This window comes from Epinephelus lanceolatus, chromosome 12 (assembly GCF_041903045.1).
Source record: "Epinephelus lanceolatus isolate andai-2023 chromosome 12, ASM4190304v1, whole genome shotgun sequence".
In the NCBI taxonomy this organism is placed as follows: domain Eukaryota; kingdom Metazoa; phylum Chordata; class Actinopteri; order Perciformes; family Serranidae; genus Epinephelus; species Epinephelus lanceolatus.
In genome coordinates, this window is record NC_135745.1 from 35,047,368 (window position 1) to 35,068,167 (window position 20,800).

Consider the following 20,800-nt stretch of genomic DNA (forward strand, 5'->3'; position numbering starts at 1 on the left):
CGGCATAAAAAGGTTTTATATGGAGAGCAAATCAAACAAAATAAACCCCTTTTATTTTTAAGGATAACTATAACGAAATATATTGCATATAGGCAGTCCATGGTAACCCAGTTTTGGCAGTTCTGTATCTGATTCTTCAGTATGAACATTTCAACAAAAGAGCAAGAATGAATCTAATGTGTAAGGCGGTCATGCAATGCTAAATGTCAGTTAGGGCTAACTGTTGGCTACAAAATACTAAACTAAATGCAGCATTGTGAACGATACTTTGTTCCTGTATTCTATGTTTCCTTTACAAATGATAGCCTACTTTTGGATATTGTAAATAATTCTGAATTCCTCCTCCTTAAAGATTTAAAGATAATAATCATTGGACATGCAGACTGCCAAAATATGTTACCCCCTCCATAATACACATTCTCTGCCCTACCATCAAGTATTTTATTTGTATCTACTTCAGATCATGCCCAATAACCTTGGTGAATATAGAGGATTTACTATTTTCCTAGCAAAAGTTAAAGTGGGATATAATTCTTTCAGACTGCATTTTTAATCTGCCACAGAATGTATCCTCTCTCTCTAATGTACAGTCTCTGCCCTATACCATCAAGTGTTTTATTTAATGTATACTTTAGATCATAACAACTTTGGTTAATATATGGAGAAGTTACTACTATTTTCTTAGCAGAAAACAGCAATCTGCTGCCAGCAGGCGGGGTTTTGCTATCACTTCTTGTTATTTGTGCAACGTTAACCAAAGATATTAAAGTGAGGTGTGAAGACAGTAAAAAAAAAACACCTAATGAAATTATGTGTTGCAAGAGAAAGCCTGTTCTAAAATGAGGTAGTCCTTTAAACATTTTCTCATTTAGCAGGAAACCATAGACTGTATAAGATAATATTACAAACGAACTTTATAGTCTACAATGGCCTTTCAAAAAACTGGTAATGTGGTTCAAGGAGCTCTATGTGAAATTCAGTGTGTATGAGCTGTCTGCACATGATTCTTCACATGGAGGTGGCTGAGCAAGAGACTAACAGCTAACAATGCTAACTCCATAAAAAGCACTAAACAACAATTACAGTGGTGACAGAGCCAACAGGATTAACCAGGGTGGGCGCTACCTTTCAGTGACAACCCCTAATATTCGCAGTAATATAAACAGATCATCTCTATAAACAGATTTTGCACATGTATGCACAATCTGTAGGTGATGGGACAAGATTTAGAGTCAAAAGTGTTCTGGTTTGCGTTTTTAGTCTGAGAAGTATTTGTTAATCACTTCTGAGCAGCAGGTAAAGAGTTCACATTGGCCACTGGCTGCAGATGAGTTAACTATAGCTTTATTAGCTTTTTTTATCTGCTTAAGTAGAGACTATTAGCTGAAATGGCTACAGCCCGAAATGTTGGCTGCTGCCCCCAAGGCTTTATTGTAGTCAGACTGATAGCCGATGGGTCCTGAGATTGACTGCCATGTGAGTGCAGCGCAAAGCAGCAACACTGAGCTCATGCACTAAGATGCATGCTCACTACCAACTTACCACAACAAAGAACAGAGAAGCTTGAAGCTTACAAAACATACAGAGGGAGCGTGACTTCATTCTCTGCTCAGGACGCCATCACTCCACTGTATCTTTACACAGCAAGTGGTGGTATGCTGCTATATTAATGCTCTGAGTGTTGTATACAGAACCTTTGCAGACATGAAAACCTGTGTGAAATCTAACCAAACTTGGCCTCTTCTATTTCTCTTTGTGGCTTGAAATGCTATGAGGATGTAAAACTGTAAAACCCCAAATTAAATAGAGTAGACCATTGTGCTACCAGGTGGATGTTGATGGTTAGAAGAGTGAAGCCCTTTAATCTGTAATTTATTAATCATTAAACATTATTACATTATTCATACTGGTGAACAAGGACCACTTCTACAGAGGGACGTTCACAACATACATATTACATTATTATATACAGTGCAGTGCATTACAGTGGATCGTTATATGTGTATTACCGGGATGGAGGGATGGGGAGAGTGGGAAGGACAGAGGGTTAGAGGAAAGGAGGAAGGGGGAGGAGTGGTTGGAGGGAGAGGGAGTTGTGATAGTAAGTTGTCTTTTTTATTACTTCTTTTCTTTTTTTTTTAAACCACAGTACAGTTTGTTCTATAAAAGTTAAACCCATAGAGAGATAGAGTGCCACATTTTCACAGCTACTGTTAGGTGAACCTACTGGAAGTTGACTCTTGTGGGAATATCAAATGAGATACATTTTGTCATGAGATGCTATAGAGAGATGCTATAAAACATTCTAAGATAGTCAACCTCCTTCCAGAGTGCAGAGACCCTGGAGGGTAGGCCAAAGGTCAAAGGTCAAAGATCAGATCAACGTGCATGCGTGCTGCAGACATTCAGACGTGTTCGGCCATCTAGAAAAACGGCCGACCTCCCTGTTATTTCTCCCTCTATGTTTAGGCATCATTTTTGGTGCTTTCCCTTTTTATATATAAAAAATACAAAACATAACAGCGAAAAGAATTCCGTTGGTTTTCCCGTTTTCTCCTTTTTCATTTTTCCAAAACTGTTTTTTGTTCGTTTTCATTTCAACATTTGGTTGGGTTTTTTTTTTTCCCTTTTCTCCTCCAGTCACTTACATATTGACAAAGTATACAATATTTTACAACTGAACAAGACTGAAAGATAACATTTGATTTGTCCAATCAGATACAAGGCCCGCATCCTATATCCAATTAGAGAAGTCAACTGGAAGCTAACCAGTAGTAAGCAACACAACAAGCCTATGGTGTGAAGGGAGCTGTCCGATTTCAGCTCTGCATTAACATGAGCACCCGCCCTCGGGCACAGTGGGCTCCGCTGGTTTGTCCAGCTTGATGTCGATCACTGAGAATCATCAGTTAAGGAAAAGTCAGGTGGTTGAGAAGAAAAAGTCAGATAGTATGACCGGTCATGTCACAGTCAAATGCTTGAAATTACAGCACACATGTAACAGGGTAGAGGGCTGGCTGGCACTCAGCTATTGTCTGGTACTTTAAAGATCACAGAAACAAAAATGAAAACATCAAAATGTTTGCTTTCTTCACCTGCACTCATGCCACAAACATTTTGTTGATTAGGGTAACATGTCGGTTTTATCGCACTGAAAGTAAAAATGTGATCTGTGGACTAAATGTATTATAAAACTGTGTTCGACAGAGATATCGGAAATGTGTTACTTCTAGTCAGGGACGTGTGCAGACATTTTAAAGGGGCTGTTTCTTTAAACTGAAGCCCCCTCTGCCAGCCCCCCCACCCTAATTTTAGGTGTCACCTATCAGCATTTCCCTAAATGGTGTTAAATACGGTCATTTTACTAAACACAAATTAGTCTTAAACTTGTAAACTATTACAAGTATTACACTATTAGGTAAGTTAAGATAAAGCCAATGTCATTGGTAAACCAGGTTTGAAACAACTATTTTAAAATGCACCTTTTTTTCTGCAGCTATGCCATATTTCATATGCCATATAAGCATTATGCTCCCTACAAATGCAACAACCAAATTATACAAATACTGTGCTTCCCTGACTTTATAGCAACTCAATAACTGTTGTTGAAGCCCAGCAATTAGACTGGAGTAGGCTATATCTAGTTCTGTATGTAAAAATAAAAGGGGTGGGGGGAAAATACCGCACAGTATCGCAATTTTGTCCAGTACAATTATATGAATTATCAATATGCAAATACAAACTGAACTTTTGGTAGTCTTCCAGAATAAGAAAATCAAGTGCTTTTTTAGATGCAGGTCGCTGCGATAAAAATGATTGAGTGAGATGAACAGACTGAACAAAAAAATCTTATTAGATAAAAAAGACAAACAGATTATGACAAAGTTCTTCTTTGATTTGCAATAAAAAAGGTAATAAATCACAACATATATTGCAGTATATGTTATCATAAAACTCAGCATATCACAAAACCTTTATTAAGTTAACCTAACCAGCATGTTTGTGGACTATAAACACTCAAACTCCGAACAAAAAGGCTCCAGCAGGTCATTAAGTTCAAAAACCACTGCAGCACTGTGCTGCCATAAAAATATCATTTGGTTATAAAATAGACAGATATTCTATCAAATGTTCACGTTGTTTCTGCTGCTTGCTTAAATTTTTTGTAATGATAGCATTGTGCCAACCTCCGTGACAGGGCAGGTTGGCACACATGGACAACACCACTTTAATCATGACTCACCTAATTTTAGAAAACATTATGTCTACGTTAAGACAGTTTTATTGATAGCTTTGACCTTAACCTTTTATTTGCCACTGTCTTGAGTATTTTAACATTAACTATGCCGGAGAAATGCGGCAGAGAGTAAAAAATGTGCCACCCAACCCCAGTCTCCCCTAAATATTTTGCATATATGGGGTACCAGTAAAATATTTACTTAGCATTTTACTGAGTAAAAAGAAAAAAAGCAGAAGTTTTGACTGTCAAATGGATCTTATATTGGATCCCTGACCTCTTGTCTTATTTCTTTCCACGTATTTGTTTAGTATAGGTACCCAGTAAGCAATACTCCATAATCTAAAGTCAGATACTAGTTGTGTATCTATCATGTTTTCCTGAATTATTCACAAATATTGATAAGCACCTCGCATTTCTATCAGTCCCTCATCCATCCTCCATCACACATCCTCAGTGTCTGTCACCTCCCAGACAACCACTATGTGGTGCTACACCTGTGCATCCTCACTATCCTCCTGGCTCTGTGCGTTTCCTCTCTATTAAGCAAAAAAGCTTTAATGGCTGATGCCTCAGTAGACAGTAGGCTGGGCGGTCTGTTTGTACGAGTGCCAGCAACCACTAAGAGATTAAAAATAAGCTGCCTGTTTCTTGGCCGTGTGGCTCCCGGCACAGTGAGTCACAGTGGCTGTAAAGGATACTGCCTTCAGGATTTGCGTCGTCCAAGCTTTCCATTCCAGGTAGGGCTGCTGCAACCCGACGAAACAGCTAGGAGGAGAGAAAAGGAGGAGATGAGAGGAGAGGAGGGATCAGGATGGATGAGGAGAAGATGTATGTGGGGGAGAGCAAGCAAGATGGGAAGTAAGAGTAGGAGGGTTTAACATGTGTAAAATTAATATTACATTTGTCCTGAATGGACTACAGCCCCCTTTTTGAACATATTATGAGTTTTATGTATAACGTAAATCATTTGATCCACTAATTAACTACTAAGTTACATCCTAGTTCTGTTTTGAGGAGCTTGTAATGTTCAGTGTGCCGACTGCCTCTTCCTTTTCCTTTGTTTGCTAATTCTGTGCTGCACCCACTAGAGTTTGTTCTGCACACTATCTACCACACTTGTTACCAAATCTTTCCACATATTCTCACATAGAAATTGTATCTATTCACGTTGGTGACTCGATCATCTTGGAGGGACACGGGCATGACAGAAAAGCTGGGAGCAACTGACGCCCAAAATGCAGTGAAATATGGTGAAACTGCAGGGATCACCTGTTTGACATTGCAGCCTGTCTTGGCACTGGTCTCGATGAACATGACGTTCAGCTCTTTGGCTCTCTGCTCTCCTTCCTCGATCATGATTTGCCTGCAGAAAAAAAATCAAGCCAGACTCAGCATCACGACGTCGAAGGATAATTTATTCAGCACTGACTTGTTGCTTTTAACGACAGGCTTCCTTTCAGTAAGAAGAATATCTCTTAGCTGAATGCTGTATCTGACACGCTCACCTCTTCTCTTCCAGATCTGTTTTGTTGCCGACTAACATGATGATGACATCACTTCCTCTCTCTGTCCTGACATCATCGATCCATTTGCAGGTCTGCTGGAATGAATTCACATCTGTGGAGAACAAACTCTTACTTTAAATCCAGTCTTTTTTTTGCATTAGAATCTCATATACAGATAGTGCTTCTTACTGTGTTTCATGTATGAAAGACGGATCAAAACACACACTACAACGCATACATGCACACAGGTTAAATTAGCAGGTTGCTGCTCACTCGTAATGTCATAGACGACCACAGCTACTGTAGAGTCTCGAATGTAGCTGGGGATGAGACTCCTGAAACGCTCCTGCCCAGCAGTATCCCACAGCTGCAGCCTTACCTGCATTTACGCACACACAGAAACACACACACACAGAAACACACACACACACACACGTTCAGCAGCTGTTCCAACATTAGCCATCACACTACACACAGACGATACAGATGTAAGGCCTTGTAAGTACACATCCAAAGGGATAAGCCAGTATCAGCTTGTGCACAGGCTGACAGAGCCATAATATCCTGACTATGAAATAGTATTAATGCTAGCTAAAGCAGATGATCTGTGGGAAAGGCTTTGACTCCTTCAGGCTAGAAAAGCCAACGCTATTACCAGCTGAAATAACCTTAGGATAATCGTGTTAGTCTGTGAAGAGAAGAGTAATTAAGCTAATCAAATCAAAGATTAGTGAAACCAGAGTGGAAATTGGGGCATTCTTACTTAGGGTGTCGACTGGCTACAATGGCACGAGCACAAACACATGAATTCATCTTCACATGTGTATCTACATGCTAACTTTAAACGAAAATCAAGGCTTCCTACTGTTCGGTCTTCCAGGTACATTGTCTTTGATAGGAAGTCTATTCCAATGGTCGCCTGAAGTGGAGAAAGAACAAAGAGGGGGAAACATCATCAGTAAACCCAGACTTTAAAAGCCAAATGTCTCCCTGCACCATCTGTTGTTCTCAGCAGATTGAATGTTGTTTAAATGGAGGAAAGCACAAAAAGCTGTTAAGTTTAAAAACAAAGAAAAGAAAGAGAACCAATAAGCACTGAAATTGAATCAGACTGAAAAACAGATTTCATTTGTTTTGCCCCCGGGGCTCAATCATTTGACTTGTTATGTATCAAACCTCTAAGAAAGGCAAGGGACAGGAAAATCTGTATTCGCTTATTAAGAGCCGAACATTGCTATGCGAACATTTCCTTTTGATAACTGCAGTGATGGCATTCAAATTACTTTATTTTAAATGGACTGTGATTTGTAATTTGTATATCAAGCAGGTATTTAGGGCAGAAAGCTTTCATTGTAACATTATTCAGCTCTTAATCAGTCACTTTTATACCATAGAAGGCTTAAAATATTGTAAACCTACAGTGATTAGTCCCATTATTCTGTTTATTCAAACATCAGAGGACGATTACTGGAGAAATTGTTATAAAACATTGCAAGAAATGGACAAATAGAGTGTATGCAGTAAGAACTCCCATCATCATATCTATGTCTATATTTATAAATTCTTCTTAATTAGTTTCTATGTTTTCTGGTCTGAGTCTCACCTGATATGTGTTGTCGAAACTGTCATACATGAATCTAGTGATGAGAGATGTTTTCCCCACTGGAACAGAGAACAGAGATCGGTTTGTCGTTAAATGTTAATTCAGATCATAAAGAATCATAAATCATCCCCTAAACACATGAACACACAATGTCCTGAATGACGCCGACATAATGATATGAAAATGGGCGTCCATTGTGTTCCTCAGTGTGACAAAATGACAGGAAATGACAGGCAAGACAGCGCAGTGTGACATCCAACCACTGGAATCATCACTATCAAACTATCAAAGAAGAGAAGCCCTTAAAAGAACATAACATAAGCAATGTCATGTGCCCTGGAACAGAATCTGACAGATAATTAAACATTCAGCTGTCCTAACATGACATTTTTCCAACCCCCCAAAAAATCACAAAATTTACCACGATTTTGCTTTTTCTAGAGTTAATTACTTTCATTTTCTGTTCCTAAAGGGAGATCAGACATATGGAAGCATCCACAGTTTTCCAAAAGCAGCTTAATTTTTCTGAGAAAGCTGTGTAAATGTTCCTCACTATCAAACTAATGTGAAAGAAATTTATGGTGATAAACAAAGTCAACGATGAAGCTTTTTAGAGCTGCAGGTAAAATTCTTCAGTCACTTTTCAGATTAGTTAATTAAAGGTCCAGTGTGTAGGATGTAGTGGCATCTAGTGGTGAGGTTGCAGATTCCATCCAATTGAAACTTCTCCCATATGCATGTTTTCATATGCATGTGCAAACTTTAATGGCTCTATCTAGAGATAGTGTTTGGTTTGTCCATTCTGGGCTACTGTAGAAACAACATGGAAGAGGACCTGCTCTGAATGTAGATTTAAACAACTCATTCTAAGGTAACAAAAACACAATTATTCTTAGTTTCTGGTGACTATACACTAATAAAAATATATTTATAAATATGATACTCCATTTCATGTATCCCCCTAAATCCTACACACTGGACCTTTAATCATTTTTGTCCATGACATGTCAAAAAATGGTGAAAAATGCCAGTTCAGGTGTCTTTTTATTTAAAAATCTTCACACTGGAGAAGCTGCACCCTCAGGATACTTTACAGTTTTGCTCAATTTCATGATTTGGATTATTTACTGATTATCAAATAACTCTGATTATAATTGTATTTGTATGATTGTTTTGGTTTTGTACTGGATGGCATGTATTTTCTCGTCAGTTGTGTGTATTTGTATAACGGCCCATCTAGCCCATAAAGGCTTTAAATGCTGTGGTCTGTGGCATCGATCCATGCTATACTCGTGCCGATAAATATAAACGAATGTATATTGAAATAAAATATAGTGGTGGATTAATTTTCTGGTGACCATCTGATCAATGGATGGACTATTTGTTTCATTCTCTTGTGTTTTATTCTTCCTTTAATTGTGATGAGGAAAAAAGCTTTTAATGACAAGCAAGAAAACAGAAGTTGTGTCCAAAAATGGCCACTTAAAATGCACAAGGCCATCCTTAAGCAGACGGATACAAAACACATATTTAGCAGCCTACGTAAGCTGGATGATGCCTTCTCAGAGGATCAAGGTGAGCCCAGTGAGCTGGATTCTTATTGACATCCCACCATCACCATCTTTAGCACCATTTTACATCCCATCTACACACGACTGAGGACTGGACTTTTCCAGCAGGCCCAGGGCTCTCATGCAGAGTCTCCCTCTATGCAGACAGCAGTAGTTTTGAAGCCAGCGATGGGCAGTGGCCACACCAGGCCTCGATTCAGCACCACGGACAGCAACATTGCAGTGTGGGCCACACAAACACACACACAGGGAGGCTTGTAGTCGACACACAGCCTCCTCATAGACATGCAACACACACACACACACACACACTGAAGCACCACAATGTAAGACACAAACAAGCTGTTGTCATATCAGGCCTGATGATGTGTATGTATTGTGCTGCTGTATTTTATGGGATATGTGCTCCTCTGCTGCCACTCTGGATGTCTGATGTCTGAACACGTATTCAGGCAGCTTTACAGCGCTAAACCATTATCGATCAGCACCTCCCGAATTTGTGCCATCACGCCAAATCACTCGTTCCCACCCTGAATAGATAGCTTATTGAATAAATAGTATAATGTTGTGGCGCTGTCAAGTCCGTTTTTATTGGATTATTTATGGGACCGAACCGGAGACTGCGAGGTTTAGAGATGCTACAGACATCGCCAGCCTAGGGTGTGTCCCGAACTGACACATGGGGGACTGTTTATTATCTTCTCTAAATAGACAGAAAAACACGAGAGGTGAGGGAAAATGGTGCACTCTTGTCATGTAATGGAATAAAGGATGTTTATGTTGGAAATAAGCGATGTGAGGGAAATAAACCGGTTATGTGAAAACAGGCTGAGCATATTTGTCGGTCACTGCAGCACATCAAAACATCCGAATTCATTTCGCCTGCTTTGATGCCAATATGGCACTTTGCGACAGCTAAATAATCCTCAAGGATATGCAGCACAGTTGGCTATTATTGCTGAGTGATCGTGATGATTATAATTAATCCAAGGGTGCAATTTACATGCATGCGTTTTTTTTTTCTTCCCGGTTAATCAGATCTTCTACAGTCACAGATTGTGCCAAAATGCACATGGGCGTCAAATTACCCCAAAGCCAGGCAGCCGCATCATCTAGATTCAGCCCAAACTTTTAAAATCAGTAAGGATTACATACATGGCCTTCTACATATACGCATGTTTAGCATTAGGGATGGATGACACCAAACCTGCCCAAGATCTGACTCACCGCTCTGCTCTCCCAAAAATACGAGTTTAAATTTCCTCAGGGGGTTCCCCAAATCTCCTCCAGCTGACATGGTGGCAGATAAAGAGCTCAACTTGGATTATTTTATATGTTCTTATCGCTCGGCGTCTCCTCCGTTGTGGGTGCGCAGGGGGATCCTCCTCTCCTCACAGAATGATGGGAATGCAGCTCAGCATCCTCCTGTCAATTTTAGGGTGCTTGTGCGCCTGCGCGACCTCACCTATTTCAATCCGTCACCTTTCTGTAGGAAACTATGTTTTTTTATGTAGATATAGGATAAAAAATAATAAAACATTAATTACTGTTACATCAAGGTGAATGTAGGTTTGGTTGATCATAGTGATAGCAGATAAAACCAGCAGTGAAAAGCAAAGCACATTTACTCAGGTACTTCAGTCATTGTGTTTTAAGTTAAAGTTTAAGTTTCTAAATATTGTATTTTTTACTCCTCTATATTTATCTGACAGCTGTAGTGACTTCACAAATTAAATATATTCTGGTAAAACATATCATCTTATAAAATGTGACGTATTGTGAATGATGAAATGCACAACACTATATAAAGTATTTAAAGGAGCGGTGTGTAGAATTTAGTGGCATCTAGAGGTGAGGACTGAAGACTGCAACCAGCTAAAACTTCTAAGCACCCTTTCAGTGTTCATTTTTTTCAGGAGGTTTTTAAAGGCAGCAGAATTATCTGCAGAGGCCTTTTCTTTTCCAAAACAAATAGACTCATTGTTTTTTTGACACTCACTCAATGCTGAAGAGCCGCCAGCTACGGTGGCTGAAGTGGAAAAAAGAATGGCTGTTACACCCTGAGGTCCCCATTAAGGTCATGTTGTCCTTGTTTTCAGTTTTTGCCAGTATTTCCTGTTTAACTTTGATACTCACTGTTGCCTCTCGTTTCAGGTACTTTACTTCTCACCCCTGTGTGTTTCCCTCCTGTGTGATTAGCTGCCCCACCCTGACTGGTTTCACCTGTCCTTCATTACCTCTCCTCGCTTGTGTATTAGTCCTTGTGCTGTCCTTTGTCTGTTGCCAAATGGTTCTCAGACATTTGAGTGTATGTCCCAGCCATTTTCCCTAGTGTCTTTAGACTAGGCCTGATTTTGCATTTTGAATCTGCTTAAGCCTTCTGCCTTTGGATACCTTTGTTAACATTTTTGGACTGATTATTTGTGCACCGTTTTGTGTTTTTTCAGTAAAAACACCTTGTGTTTTTTGAGTCCTGCATCTGAGTCCTTTCTTTGTTGGCTTCAGTCTGATAATGGCCCTATCTATAACCATGTTTACCATGTTTGTCCGCTCTGGACTACTGTGGAAACTACTGTGGTGCAACATGGCACACTCAGATTCTCATTTTCAGGTGATTAAACACTAAAGAAAACTTATTTATCATATTGTATTCCACTTCTGCCAATATATCCCCCTGAATTCTGTACTACATCTGCAATAACTGCTTAGCTTTTATGTTAACGAGAAAATCTCAAAATGACCCTTGTTCCAGTTTCTGAAATGTAGCTTTTTTTTGTCATGTAATATGATAGTAAACAGATTTGGGTTTCAGACTGTTGGTCAGATAATTTGAAGATGTGATCTTCGGCTATATAAAATTGGCGTTCATTCATTACTAACATTTTATAGATCCAACAATCAATAGATTAATTAAATCTTCAACTAGCTGCAAAATTACAGTGCTACTTAAAGGGCCAGTGTGTAAAATGGGTTGAAAACAGTGACATCAGTGGTCAAATTCTAGATTGCAGGGCTCACTCGCTCACCCCTCCCGTCGGGTAAATGACGGTGGCCTCGTAGGGACAAAAAGCCTTGCGCACGAGTTTTTCAGGAGTAGGTCTATCTAGCAACAAAGTGAATGTTTATTTAGAAATCTAAGCCATGTTATGATATTGTAATGAATCCCTCACGAGCAGGAGACCAGAGGAGCGTTCGGGAAAAAGGCCCGTTTATTTGAGCACTCCAGAAACTCCAGTAACACTCCAGAGGGTAAAAGACTCCGTCCCAAACTCTGACTCTTCTAGCGTAACAGACACACTCCATAACTTTACACACATACTCGTTTACCATACCGAATGGGGACCCCCCTCCCCTCTCTGCTCCACCAATCTCCAGCCCGCACACTGACTGACAGCGTAGCTGGTAAACAGAGCTCAGCTTTTTATTTAGCCTAGCAATATCTCCGGACTATAGTAGCTGCAATGGACGACTTTGAACGCGATTTTGAAGAGTTTCTTGTAGCGGACACAGACCCAGAGCCATACCTGTTTGAGCCGGAGCATACAGATGAGGAACTCCATGTGTTTGATGCTGAGCGGGTGAGAAGAGAGGCTGAATGCACAGAATGGGATTCGGTGCTACTGCTACCATCGTTGGGGAGATATATCATCAGGAGGAAAAGCGCTGCAGAGAGTGCATCACAAGGAGTGAAGTTGCGTCTTCTTTTCCTCGCAGATGACGGTTCGGGTTCATTCTCTCCTGTTGCGTGGTAAGTGTGGTCCATTCGCAAACTTTATAACTAAAAAAACTTTTCACTACTCTCCATCGAGGAGCTACTAACACTCTCTGCTGTTTCTTCCTCCTTCTTCCTTCCTTCTGCTGTCTTCGTTGATTCATTTATACACGCGAAACACATTCTCTGGCTGGCTGGATTGTCCACTCGGTCTGCCTTACATACATGGCAGCGCAAGACAGCGACTTCTCTAAAGCAAGGCCCTTGCTATATATATATATATATATATATATAAAAGCATAACTATAAGGCTATGAAAACCAAACGAATTTTGTTTTATAGCGATTATACACTTGTATAAACATATTAATAGGTAGAATATTCAGATTCAGATTCAGATTGACAATAAACCATGCCAAATATTACACACTGGCCCTTTAAAGATTTATGCATTAATGATAACAATATAAATAATTTTTATATATATATATATATATATATATATATATATATATAAACTCCAAGCCCCCAGTTTGTATGCAGACCAACCCACGATCACTTCAGGGAACACATCATACAACTGTTTTCACATGCTTAGCAATACTTGATTAGCAAATTGACTTTGACATTTAAATTTAGTGGAGTGTTCTTTGAAGTGGCAACGAAGTGTTACCAAATTATAAAAATCCTCTGAGATCTTAAAGGTGCAATGTGTAATACCTGGACACATGCTCCATACTAATAGGAGGAAGCATTTCACCTCTAAGCCGACTACTAACTAACAGCAGGGCAAGAATACGCAAAACTCACCCAAACTGCTGAAACTCTGGGAGTGCATCAACATAAAAATTCTATCTTATCAGCTTCACATGTGGCAGTTTTAGCAAGACCATAGTAGAAAGAAAACATCTTCATCATATAAAGTGTCATTTGAAATGTTATTCAGAACGGTTTGTGTTGTCATGAGTTGCACTGCCTGTGCTTCCTGTGCTCGTTGGCTTTTCAACAGTCTATACCTGGAAACAACAGATTTGGGATCTTGGATATCAGACTTTTGATTGTCTGACTCTAGACATATTTTGGCTTTACCAGTGCTTGGATTGAGACAACAATTTAAGATCAAAGAGTTGAACAAGTGACAAATGGTTAGCTTGTCTGTATACCAGCCTGAAGCTGCTGACCCAACCACACCAGGACTGTGGATTTCAAAAGCAGAGGAGGCAGCTGACGACATAAAAAGACCACTGAACTTTATTTCGACAGAGATTTCTGTTATCTCAAAACAACAGTAACTATCAGACTTCACTTCTCCTCCTCTCATGTTAGACTGAGGGCAGGACAGATGCTACAGTGACTCACTATCGCCTCTCCATGCACAAGTGGTATTACAAGCAGGGACGTCACCAAATTCTGGGCCCTATGCATGAGTAGTCTGTTGGGCCCACGTCTTTCCTCTCTTGATCCATGTTTCTCTCACACACTTTTTAATTTTTGTTTTATACTGTGTTAATCTTTTTAAAGTGGTAAGGATCATTTTGTGTTTCCAGAAAATAGACATAAAGGAAGATTAGATGCATAATTTGGAGGCCTTTGTTTGTCAGTAAGCGGGATTTAAACAACAGCTAATAACTGTAATTATCAATTCAATTTGCAATAACAATGCATCAATAATGCATTCTCAATAGACTTTTATTCATCTCCTGTCAGAATAAACATATCAACATGTCATCAGCTTGTGCAAAAATGTCAAATCTAACCTTAATGTTCGAAATCAAACAGCTCTGCCTCCTTCTCCTTCCAGAAAGCAAAGCTGCGGTCAATGTATTTACAAATGTCCTCATTGTTGAAACAAGAGAAGTCCGTGTCACTGCCGCACTCATCCGGAGTAGCACTTTGAACTATAACTTTGGGCACGAGTCTGGAATCTGGCAACAGTGATGATGATGATGCTGGCAAGGGACAGCGGCAGGGTCTCGAGTCCCCAAAGAAGCGAACTTTGATGTCCTCGAAGCCGTCGCTCCACTGTCGACTCCCGGCCTGGATTTCCTGGAGAACAGCCTTGTGGAAGTCCCTCACCATCTCCCAGGAGAAACTGCCAACGTGGTCAAAGACTTCGAAGCAGAGTAGATGCCTCATCTTCCTCTCCTCGGGCGACAGCTCCTGCTCTAAGATGTGGAAGTATCCTAGCATGAAGAGTTCGAGGGTCAAGCTGTCGTGGGTCACTGCGACGCCATCCACGTCTGGCAGGAACTGCTCCGGGGAGAAGGTTACTCTCTGTGGTGGATTCCGTGAGGAGTTAGAGGAGGACAAACAGGACTTTGGTGTGTCTTTGAGTTCTAGTTTACCCCTCCAGGAGTTTAGCATCTTGTCCACAGCACCGCGTTGTTGGCAGAATTGAAACATGGAGGTGATTTTCTGTTGGGGTGATGCTCCCGTCACTCTCCCTGACACTGCTTCCTGTCCCTGTCTCTGCATCGCTGCTCTCACTGATATAGCATATGCAGATTTCTTCCAGTGGCTCAGGAACAGTACCACTATACGCTCTTTCCTTAAGCTGGTCGTCTCCATCACAGGTATAAGTTTCGTAGGAGGATCGCAGAGGCTGACGTCACAGCTGAGAACTGTGTTAGCATGCTGGTTGTTTGAAGCTCCAAACACAACCTGGCTGTTCAACCCTTGGCCTCCTTTCACAACCCCAGCAAAGGGATAAATACCACCAATCTGACCCTCAAAATTGGATCTGAGGTTTCTGACTGACACCCCAGACTGCTGGATCTCCCGCTCCACCTTCTCCCTCCGTGCTCTGCTGTAGCTGTTGGTCTCCAGACGATGGCTAAAAGCAGACGCCATCCCTATATGAGGAATCCTACATCCACTAGAGGTCTCACCATGTGCTGGCACCGTCTCTTGGCCCTGGTCTAAATCAGTTCCTAAACTATCTCCTACTCCATGCAAACCATTCCCCTCCATCATCACGCCTTCCTCTATCCTCCGCTCATCCTCTTCTTCTGTAGTGTGGGTCAGATTAGCCACAAGCAGTGACATGCTCCGAACAATCTCTGACACACGACTGCACCACACTGGCAGAGTCGGGTGCACTTTTCCCTCTGCGTCCATCTTTTGTAGGACCTCTTTGTTGAGGGAGATGTTTACGATTGGATCGGGTAAAATGGCCCTCAGTTCCTCGGTCAACCTGGTCAGCTCCAGCTCAAAGGCCTGGCAGCGCTTCTGCAGTGAAACAGTCTCAATCTGCTGCTGCAGGTACATCAGGTCATCCTCTGTTAACAGCTCACCAAAGGGCCCCAAGACTGCGTTGTGTGTTTGAGAGTACTTCCAGCCATCCACTGGAGTGTAGCCGTTAGTCAGGCCCTGTTAGAGGGACAGAGAGAGAAGAGAAGAGATTTTAACAAACGATCCTTTGAGATGATTTTGTATAAGGAGCAATTTAACATTTTTATTATGTGCGTTCTTGCCAAAATTTAAATAAGAAAATTGATACCGTTCTCACGCCTGTCCATTCAGTATCATCTTAGCTTAGCTTAGCTTAGCTTAGCACTAAGACTGTAAATAGGGGGAAACACTAACCAGGCTCTGTCTTAAGGTGACTAAATCTGTCTTCCAGCCCCTCTAAAGATCACTAATTAACAAGTTATACCTCGTTTGATCAACACATAAAAAACAGGTGCAAAAACAACATGTTGCAGCTTTATGGGGGGTTATATACCAGACTATTTATTGTCTAGGAGAAGTAATTTCCAACCTCACAATGATCACGCAACTTCAGAAAGTCAGTTCTTCCAGCCAAGAAATAGTACTTTAAATTTGAATGAGTTTTTTGCTGTTCGACAGATGTTTTTTTTTTTCTTCTTTGCGGAGTCTGTACATCTTATGTTACTACATGTCAAATCTTGAGTCTTGACAGCCCTGCTAGCAACAGAGCATTTTTATTTGCATATTATTTCTTCTAAAATTAAGGTCTACCATGTTAGACGCTCTCCCCTTTTTTCCCTGATGTCATGCTCTGCCCTGCTCCGAGGTTATGTTTTTCCGTGGCACATATAAATCATTCTCTTGTGTTTATTGCTTCCTGTCTTATTTTGTTACTCACCTCTCCTCTGGTTTCAGATCACTTCACTTCCTGCCTTTGTGCCAGTTTTAATTGTCTGCCTCACCCTGATTAGTTTCACCTGTCCCTCATTAGCCCTGCAGTCTCCAGATATTCTGTTCACCTTTTCCCACTTCCCCCATCAGACTCTCACCATTTATACCAGTCCACTTCCTTCATCATTTGATTAGAGTTTTGCTGCCTGTTTTCTTGTGGTCTGCTTGTTATTATCTGCCTACTTATAGTACTCTAAGCTTACAAGACTTCTTTTTACAGAGGGTCCAATCCTGCTACTTGCTCTTTTAATTCTGAGGCTCTATTCTCCCCCTTGAGAGCGGACCCCAAGTCTGAGGACCACTACCTTAACCAATATCTTCCTCTTCTTATCCTGCTAAATATGATTTTGTACACAGATTTGTATTCATGTAAACACATACAGCCAACATATATGACCACAGACTCACACATAGCACATAAAAGTACACATGTGTACCTGTCTCCTCTGTTCCTCCTCGTCCTGCAGCCTGACCTGTAGCTGTCGCACCATCACCTGCCGTTTCCACTCTGCTATGGGGCGGCCGGCTTCGTCGTGAGTGGGCACCAGGGAGTCGACATCAGCCAGGATCACATCGATGATTGGTACCTCCTCCAGCAGCTCCTCACTCTCAAGCTTCTGTCAGTGTTCAGCCATGTAAGACAGTCAGACCGTCAGTGATACAGCCGGGTTTGTGAAAATAATATCATCATAAAAACCTCACACAGGTCTATATTATTCTTTCTTGCTTGCTCTTTGTAGCATGCATTTAACCCCTGTGATGCCAATAGAACAAATTTAACACCACAACATCTACCCATGTACAGTTCACATTGTTTAAGTGTTATTCCCTGTGTATCCTGAAGACAATATCAGCCAACTTTAATGTTCTTTAGCACTTCATACAGAGTTTATGTTTATCTTGAAGGTCGTACCGTTTGTCCAGTGAAGACCGCAGTGAGGCCGGCCTGTCTCAGAGACTTAATAGACTTGATGTGGGACATCAGGGTGAGGTCCCTTTCTGGAGGCTTCAGATAAGTGAATGATGTCACCACTGTAAACAAATGAAGCAAAGGCCAGATGTCAAAAATAGAGTTTTAAAATGAATCAGTATTTCTTTCTTTCTCAATAAAAAGTACCAGTCTTGTATAAAATATTGTGTCTAGTGTCAGTTCACTTTCAGTTGTACATAATGAAATGCAAACATGTGGTGTCTCTGTTAATCACCTGAGGACGCCACCTGTACATGCTGCATGGAGCCCGGGGTGATTTTCTTTGAAGTGGCAGCGGGGGTCAGAGAGGGAGAGGTCACAGGAAGTGGGGTAGGGTGGCGAGGCAGGGGGAGTACCTCCTTCACCGGCTGCTGGGGACACACACACACACACAGCAGGGGTGAGTCATGTTTAAAGGGACAGTTCAACACTGTTTTCCCACTTACACTAAAAAGTGCTTTTATTTATATGCTGCTGCCAGTCCTGTCACCAAAAGAAAATGTTTGTATTGTACGTTTCCGCAAACCACGAATACATTACGTTGCATGTTTCATATGACACCACTTTTTAAAGTGAAGTAGAATATGAGCTGACTTTGTCATTAGGTGGTGGAGGTGATGCTTGTGATTTCACATTGCTGTGTCATTGCTGTGTTTCCAGCAGGTTTTTAGACACCAAACGTGGGTGATTTTATAGTGACTCACTGCTGTTTTTCCATCAAGGATAGTACCATGAAAAATGGTTGTTTTTTTTAAAGAATCATCACTACATTTTCAGCCAGGATAGTGCCATGAAAAGCAGCTTTTTTACTGAGACATAGCAGAAACTTTGCTGCTTTTCCAGCAGGGATTGTGCCTCCAAAACTGGGTATTTTGAGCCAAAAAACAATCTTTTCCCAATCATAACCAGTGGTTTTTGTGCCGAAACATGACCACACATTACCACAGCATGTGGAAACATAAAGTTATAATGTATCCACAAATGTAATATGTCCGTAGTTTGCAGAAACATACCATGCCTACTTATTTTCTGGAAACTTTTAAGAGATTCAGTGATTCATTTTTGTTTTGGTGCCTATATTCTACATTGAACATTTTGACAATAATGAAATACGTTGTTTGTAGGGCTGGGTATCAGTACTCAACACATTTAAGGTATCAACCAAAATATCCCAGTACCACGTAGTATGGAAGGATCTCTATTTTGGCCCTTTTTGCGCCGGGGTTCTGATCCTAGACTTTACCAACACCCTACTAGATCAGATCAGTAAACTTTCTGTTGCTGCCGTCTCCAGAATCCACCTTCCTCCCGACGAAAGGTCAGTTCAACATCTACCCGCTTTGCAAGACCGAACACAACAGCAGCTGTTAAACAGTTGCAACAAAGTCACCCTGAAACAACCTGACTCTGTCATTTAACCATTATGTAATGTTAGATAACGTCCATTCACTTTAGGGGTATTGAAAGAAGTAGTCTATTGGTATCACTTTAAGGGTACTGGTATCGTCATTTTTTAAACAATACGCAGCCATAGTGGTTAGTGAACATTTTGCTGATATGTTCAGTATCAACATTTTTGTGACAAAACATTATTTGCTCAGCATGTTTCCCTCAAAATGTATTTGTTTTTTCAAATTAACTGTATGTGAACATCATTTCGAGGAGAAGGGCTCTTTTTTGAGTAGTGGATAAAAAGACACAAAAAGGGAGGCAAAGAAAAGATACATACAGTCAGTTTATTCAAGTCAAGGCTATAGCTTTTATACTGTAGACAAGCTCATGCTCATTTACAGTATAGAAAGGTCAATCATGAATGACAATATTAATCTTATACTGCTTATTTTTGCTGATATTTCTCATGTAAATTACTTAGAGGTTTTTTATAAGCATTTCCTCTTTTGAGATTTAGCGCAACGTACAATCTAACTCAGCAGATAATCGTACTCAAAGGCTTTGGTTCACATTTATTTCTGTCAGTCTCCCCTTTGGATGTTGCATAAATTTAGACCATTCATAGCAGGAAAAGTAAAGCTAATATTAATAACGACTCCTTTCCTACAGTACACATGTTTCACTGAAGTTAAGTTTAGGTGTTTCAGTCCTTGCACTGATGATTGGTCACCTTGCTGTTCTCCATGTTGGCTCTGCTCCGTCACAGTCAGGACTTCTAAGGCAGCCAGAGCTCCTCTTTCTGAAAATGACAACAAGAACAAGAACAACAATAAACAATGACACAACCAGACAAAGTGAGCAGAGGAGGACCCCTCCAGGAGGGAAATGCGACACAGAGCATCACACACTATGAACGCTTCCAAAGTAATCTTCTAAGAGGCCGAGACCCCCTTGATGCCACACATGCTCAATTTAAAGAACACAGGCCACAGCTCGTAGTACCGGGAACAAAAACAACAAGTGGTGAAACAGGACCCCGCTCAGTGAAGGTAGCGTAGCCCACACAGAGTGCAGGAGAAAGTGTGTTAGAGTTTGGAGAGACATGATATCCTGCGTCGGGTAACCTTTCTGATTCACAGGACTTCCTCACAGGCACCACGCCATTCAGTACCTAAATACTACACGGACAATTACAGAGCTTCTCCCAATTAGATGCACAAAGCAGCATGAGAAGTCAGATAGCTTGTTAGTGGAAGAGTAGTATATGCTCTACAACATGCATTACTGTAATTATGAAAGATTTTAATGTCGAGTTTATCATCTAATATCTTCAGTCCGCCAGTGACTGAAAGCATTTAGTGCATCTAATGCTCTAACGTTTTCATTCCACCTGTTACTGGCAAAAGTTTGCAGTATACATGGAATTAAAACACTGTGTTATTTGTCTGGTGTTGTTTGTCTGTAACTCATTGTTGTTGCTGCCTATCTAAGCCAGAACACTCTTGAAAAGGAGATTTAATTTGATCTCAGGTTTTTCCGGTTAAAAAGTCAAGTAATTTTTTTTTATATCACATCAAATCATAACACAAGTTAACCCAAGGACACATTTTATATAAAGCAGGTCTAGACCATGCTCTTTAACTTTA

The 20,800-nt window shown here is 40.7% G+C and overlaps 2 protein-coding genes across 2 annotated transcripts; both read right to left on the minus strand.

Moving 5' to 3' along the window:
• Positions 1-1,855: 1,855 nt before the first annotated feature.
• rab6bb (RAB6B, member RAS oncogene family b) lies at positions 1,856-10,361 on the minus strand. Its single transcript, XM_033637883.2, has 8 exons — positions 10,147-10,361; positions 7,349-7,407; positions 6,611-6,664; positions 6,019-6,124; positions 5,746-5,857; positions 5,510-5,603; positions 4,939-5,005; positions 1,856-2,895 (listed from the first exon to the last, which is right to left on the minus strand). Exons 1-8 carry the CDS (start codon positions 10,214-10,216, stop codon positions 2,831-2,833), a joined length of 627 nt encoding a protein of 208 aa, XP_033493774.1. The 5' UTR covers positions 10,217-10,361; the 3' UTR covers positions 1,856-2,830.
• Positions 10,362-14,309: 3,948 nt separating this feature from the next.
• On the minus strand, positions 14,310-17,466 carry espnlb (espin like b). The gene is made up of 2 exons (XM_033636181.2): positions 17,230-17,466; positions 14,310-16,000 (listed from the first exon to the last, which is right to left on the minus strand). Exons 1-2 carry the CDS (start codon positions 17,281-17,283, stop codon positions 14,390-14,392), a joined length of 1,665 nt encoding a protein of 554 aa, XP_033492072.2. The 5' UTR covers positions 17,284-17,466; the 3' UTR covers positions 14,310-14,389.
• Between the last annotated feature and the right edge of the window lie 3,334 nt (positions 17,467-20,800).

Excerpts from the sequence above, each read along its gene's own strand:
- espnlb (XM_033636181.2), bottom strand. The coding sequence starts at position 17,283 with ATGGTGCGACAGCTACAGGTCAGGCTGCAGGACGAGGAGGAACAGAGG. Across the intron at positions 16,001-17,229 it reads AGGAGGAACAGAGGAGACAG|GGCCTGACTAACGGCTACAC; the intron begins GTACACATGTGT and ends TCCCTCTAACAG.
- rab6bb (XM_033637883.2), bottom strand. The coding sequence starts at position 10,216 with ATGTCAGCTGGAGGAGATTTGGGGAACCCCCTGAGGAAATTTAAACTC. Across the intron at positions 6,665-7,348 it reads GTTTCGACAACACATATCAG|GCGACCATTGGAATAGACTT; the intron begins GTGAGACTCAGA and ends TCTCCACTTCAG. Across the intron at positions 5,858-6,018 it reads GGTCGTCTATGACATTACGA|ATGTGAATTCATTCCAGCAG; the intron begins GTGAGCAGCAAC and ends TGTTCTCCACAG.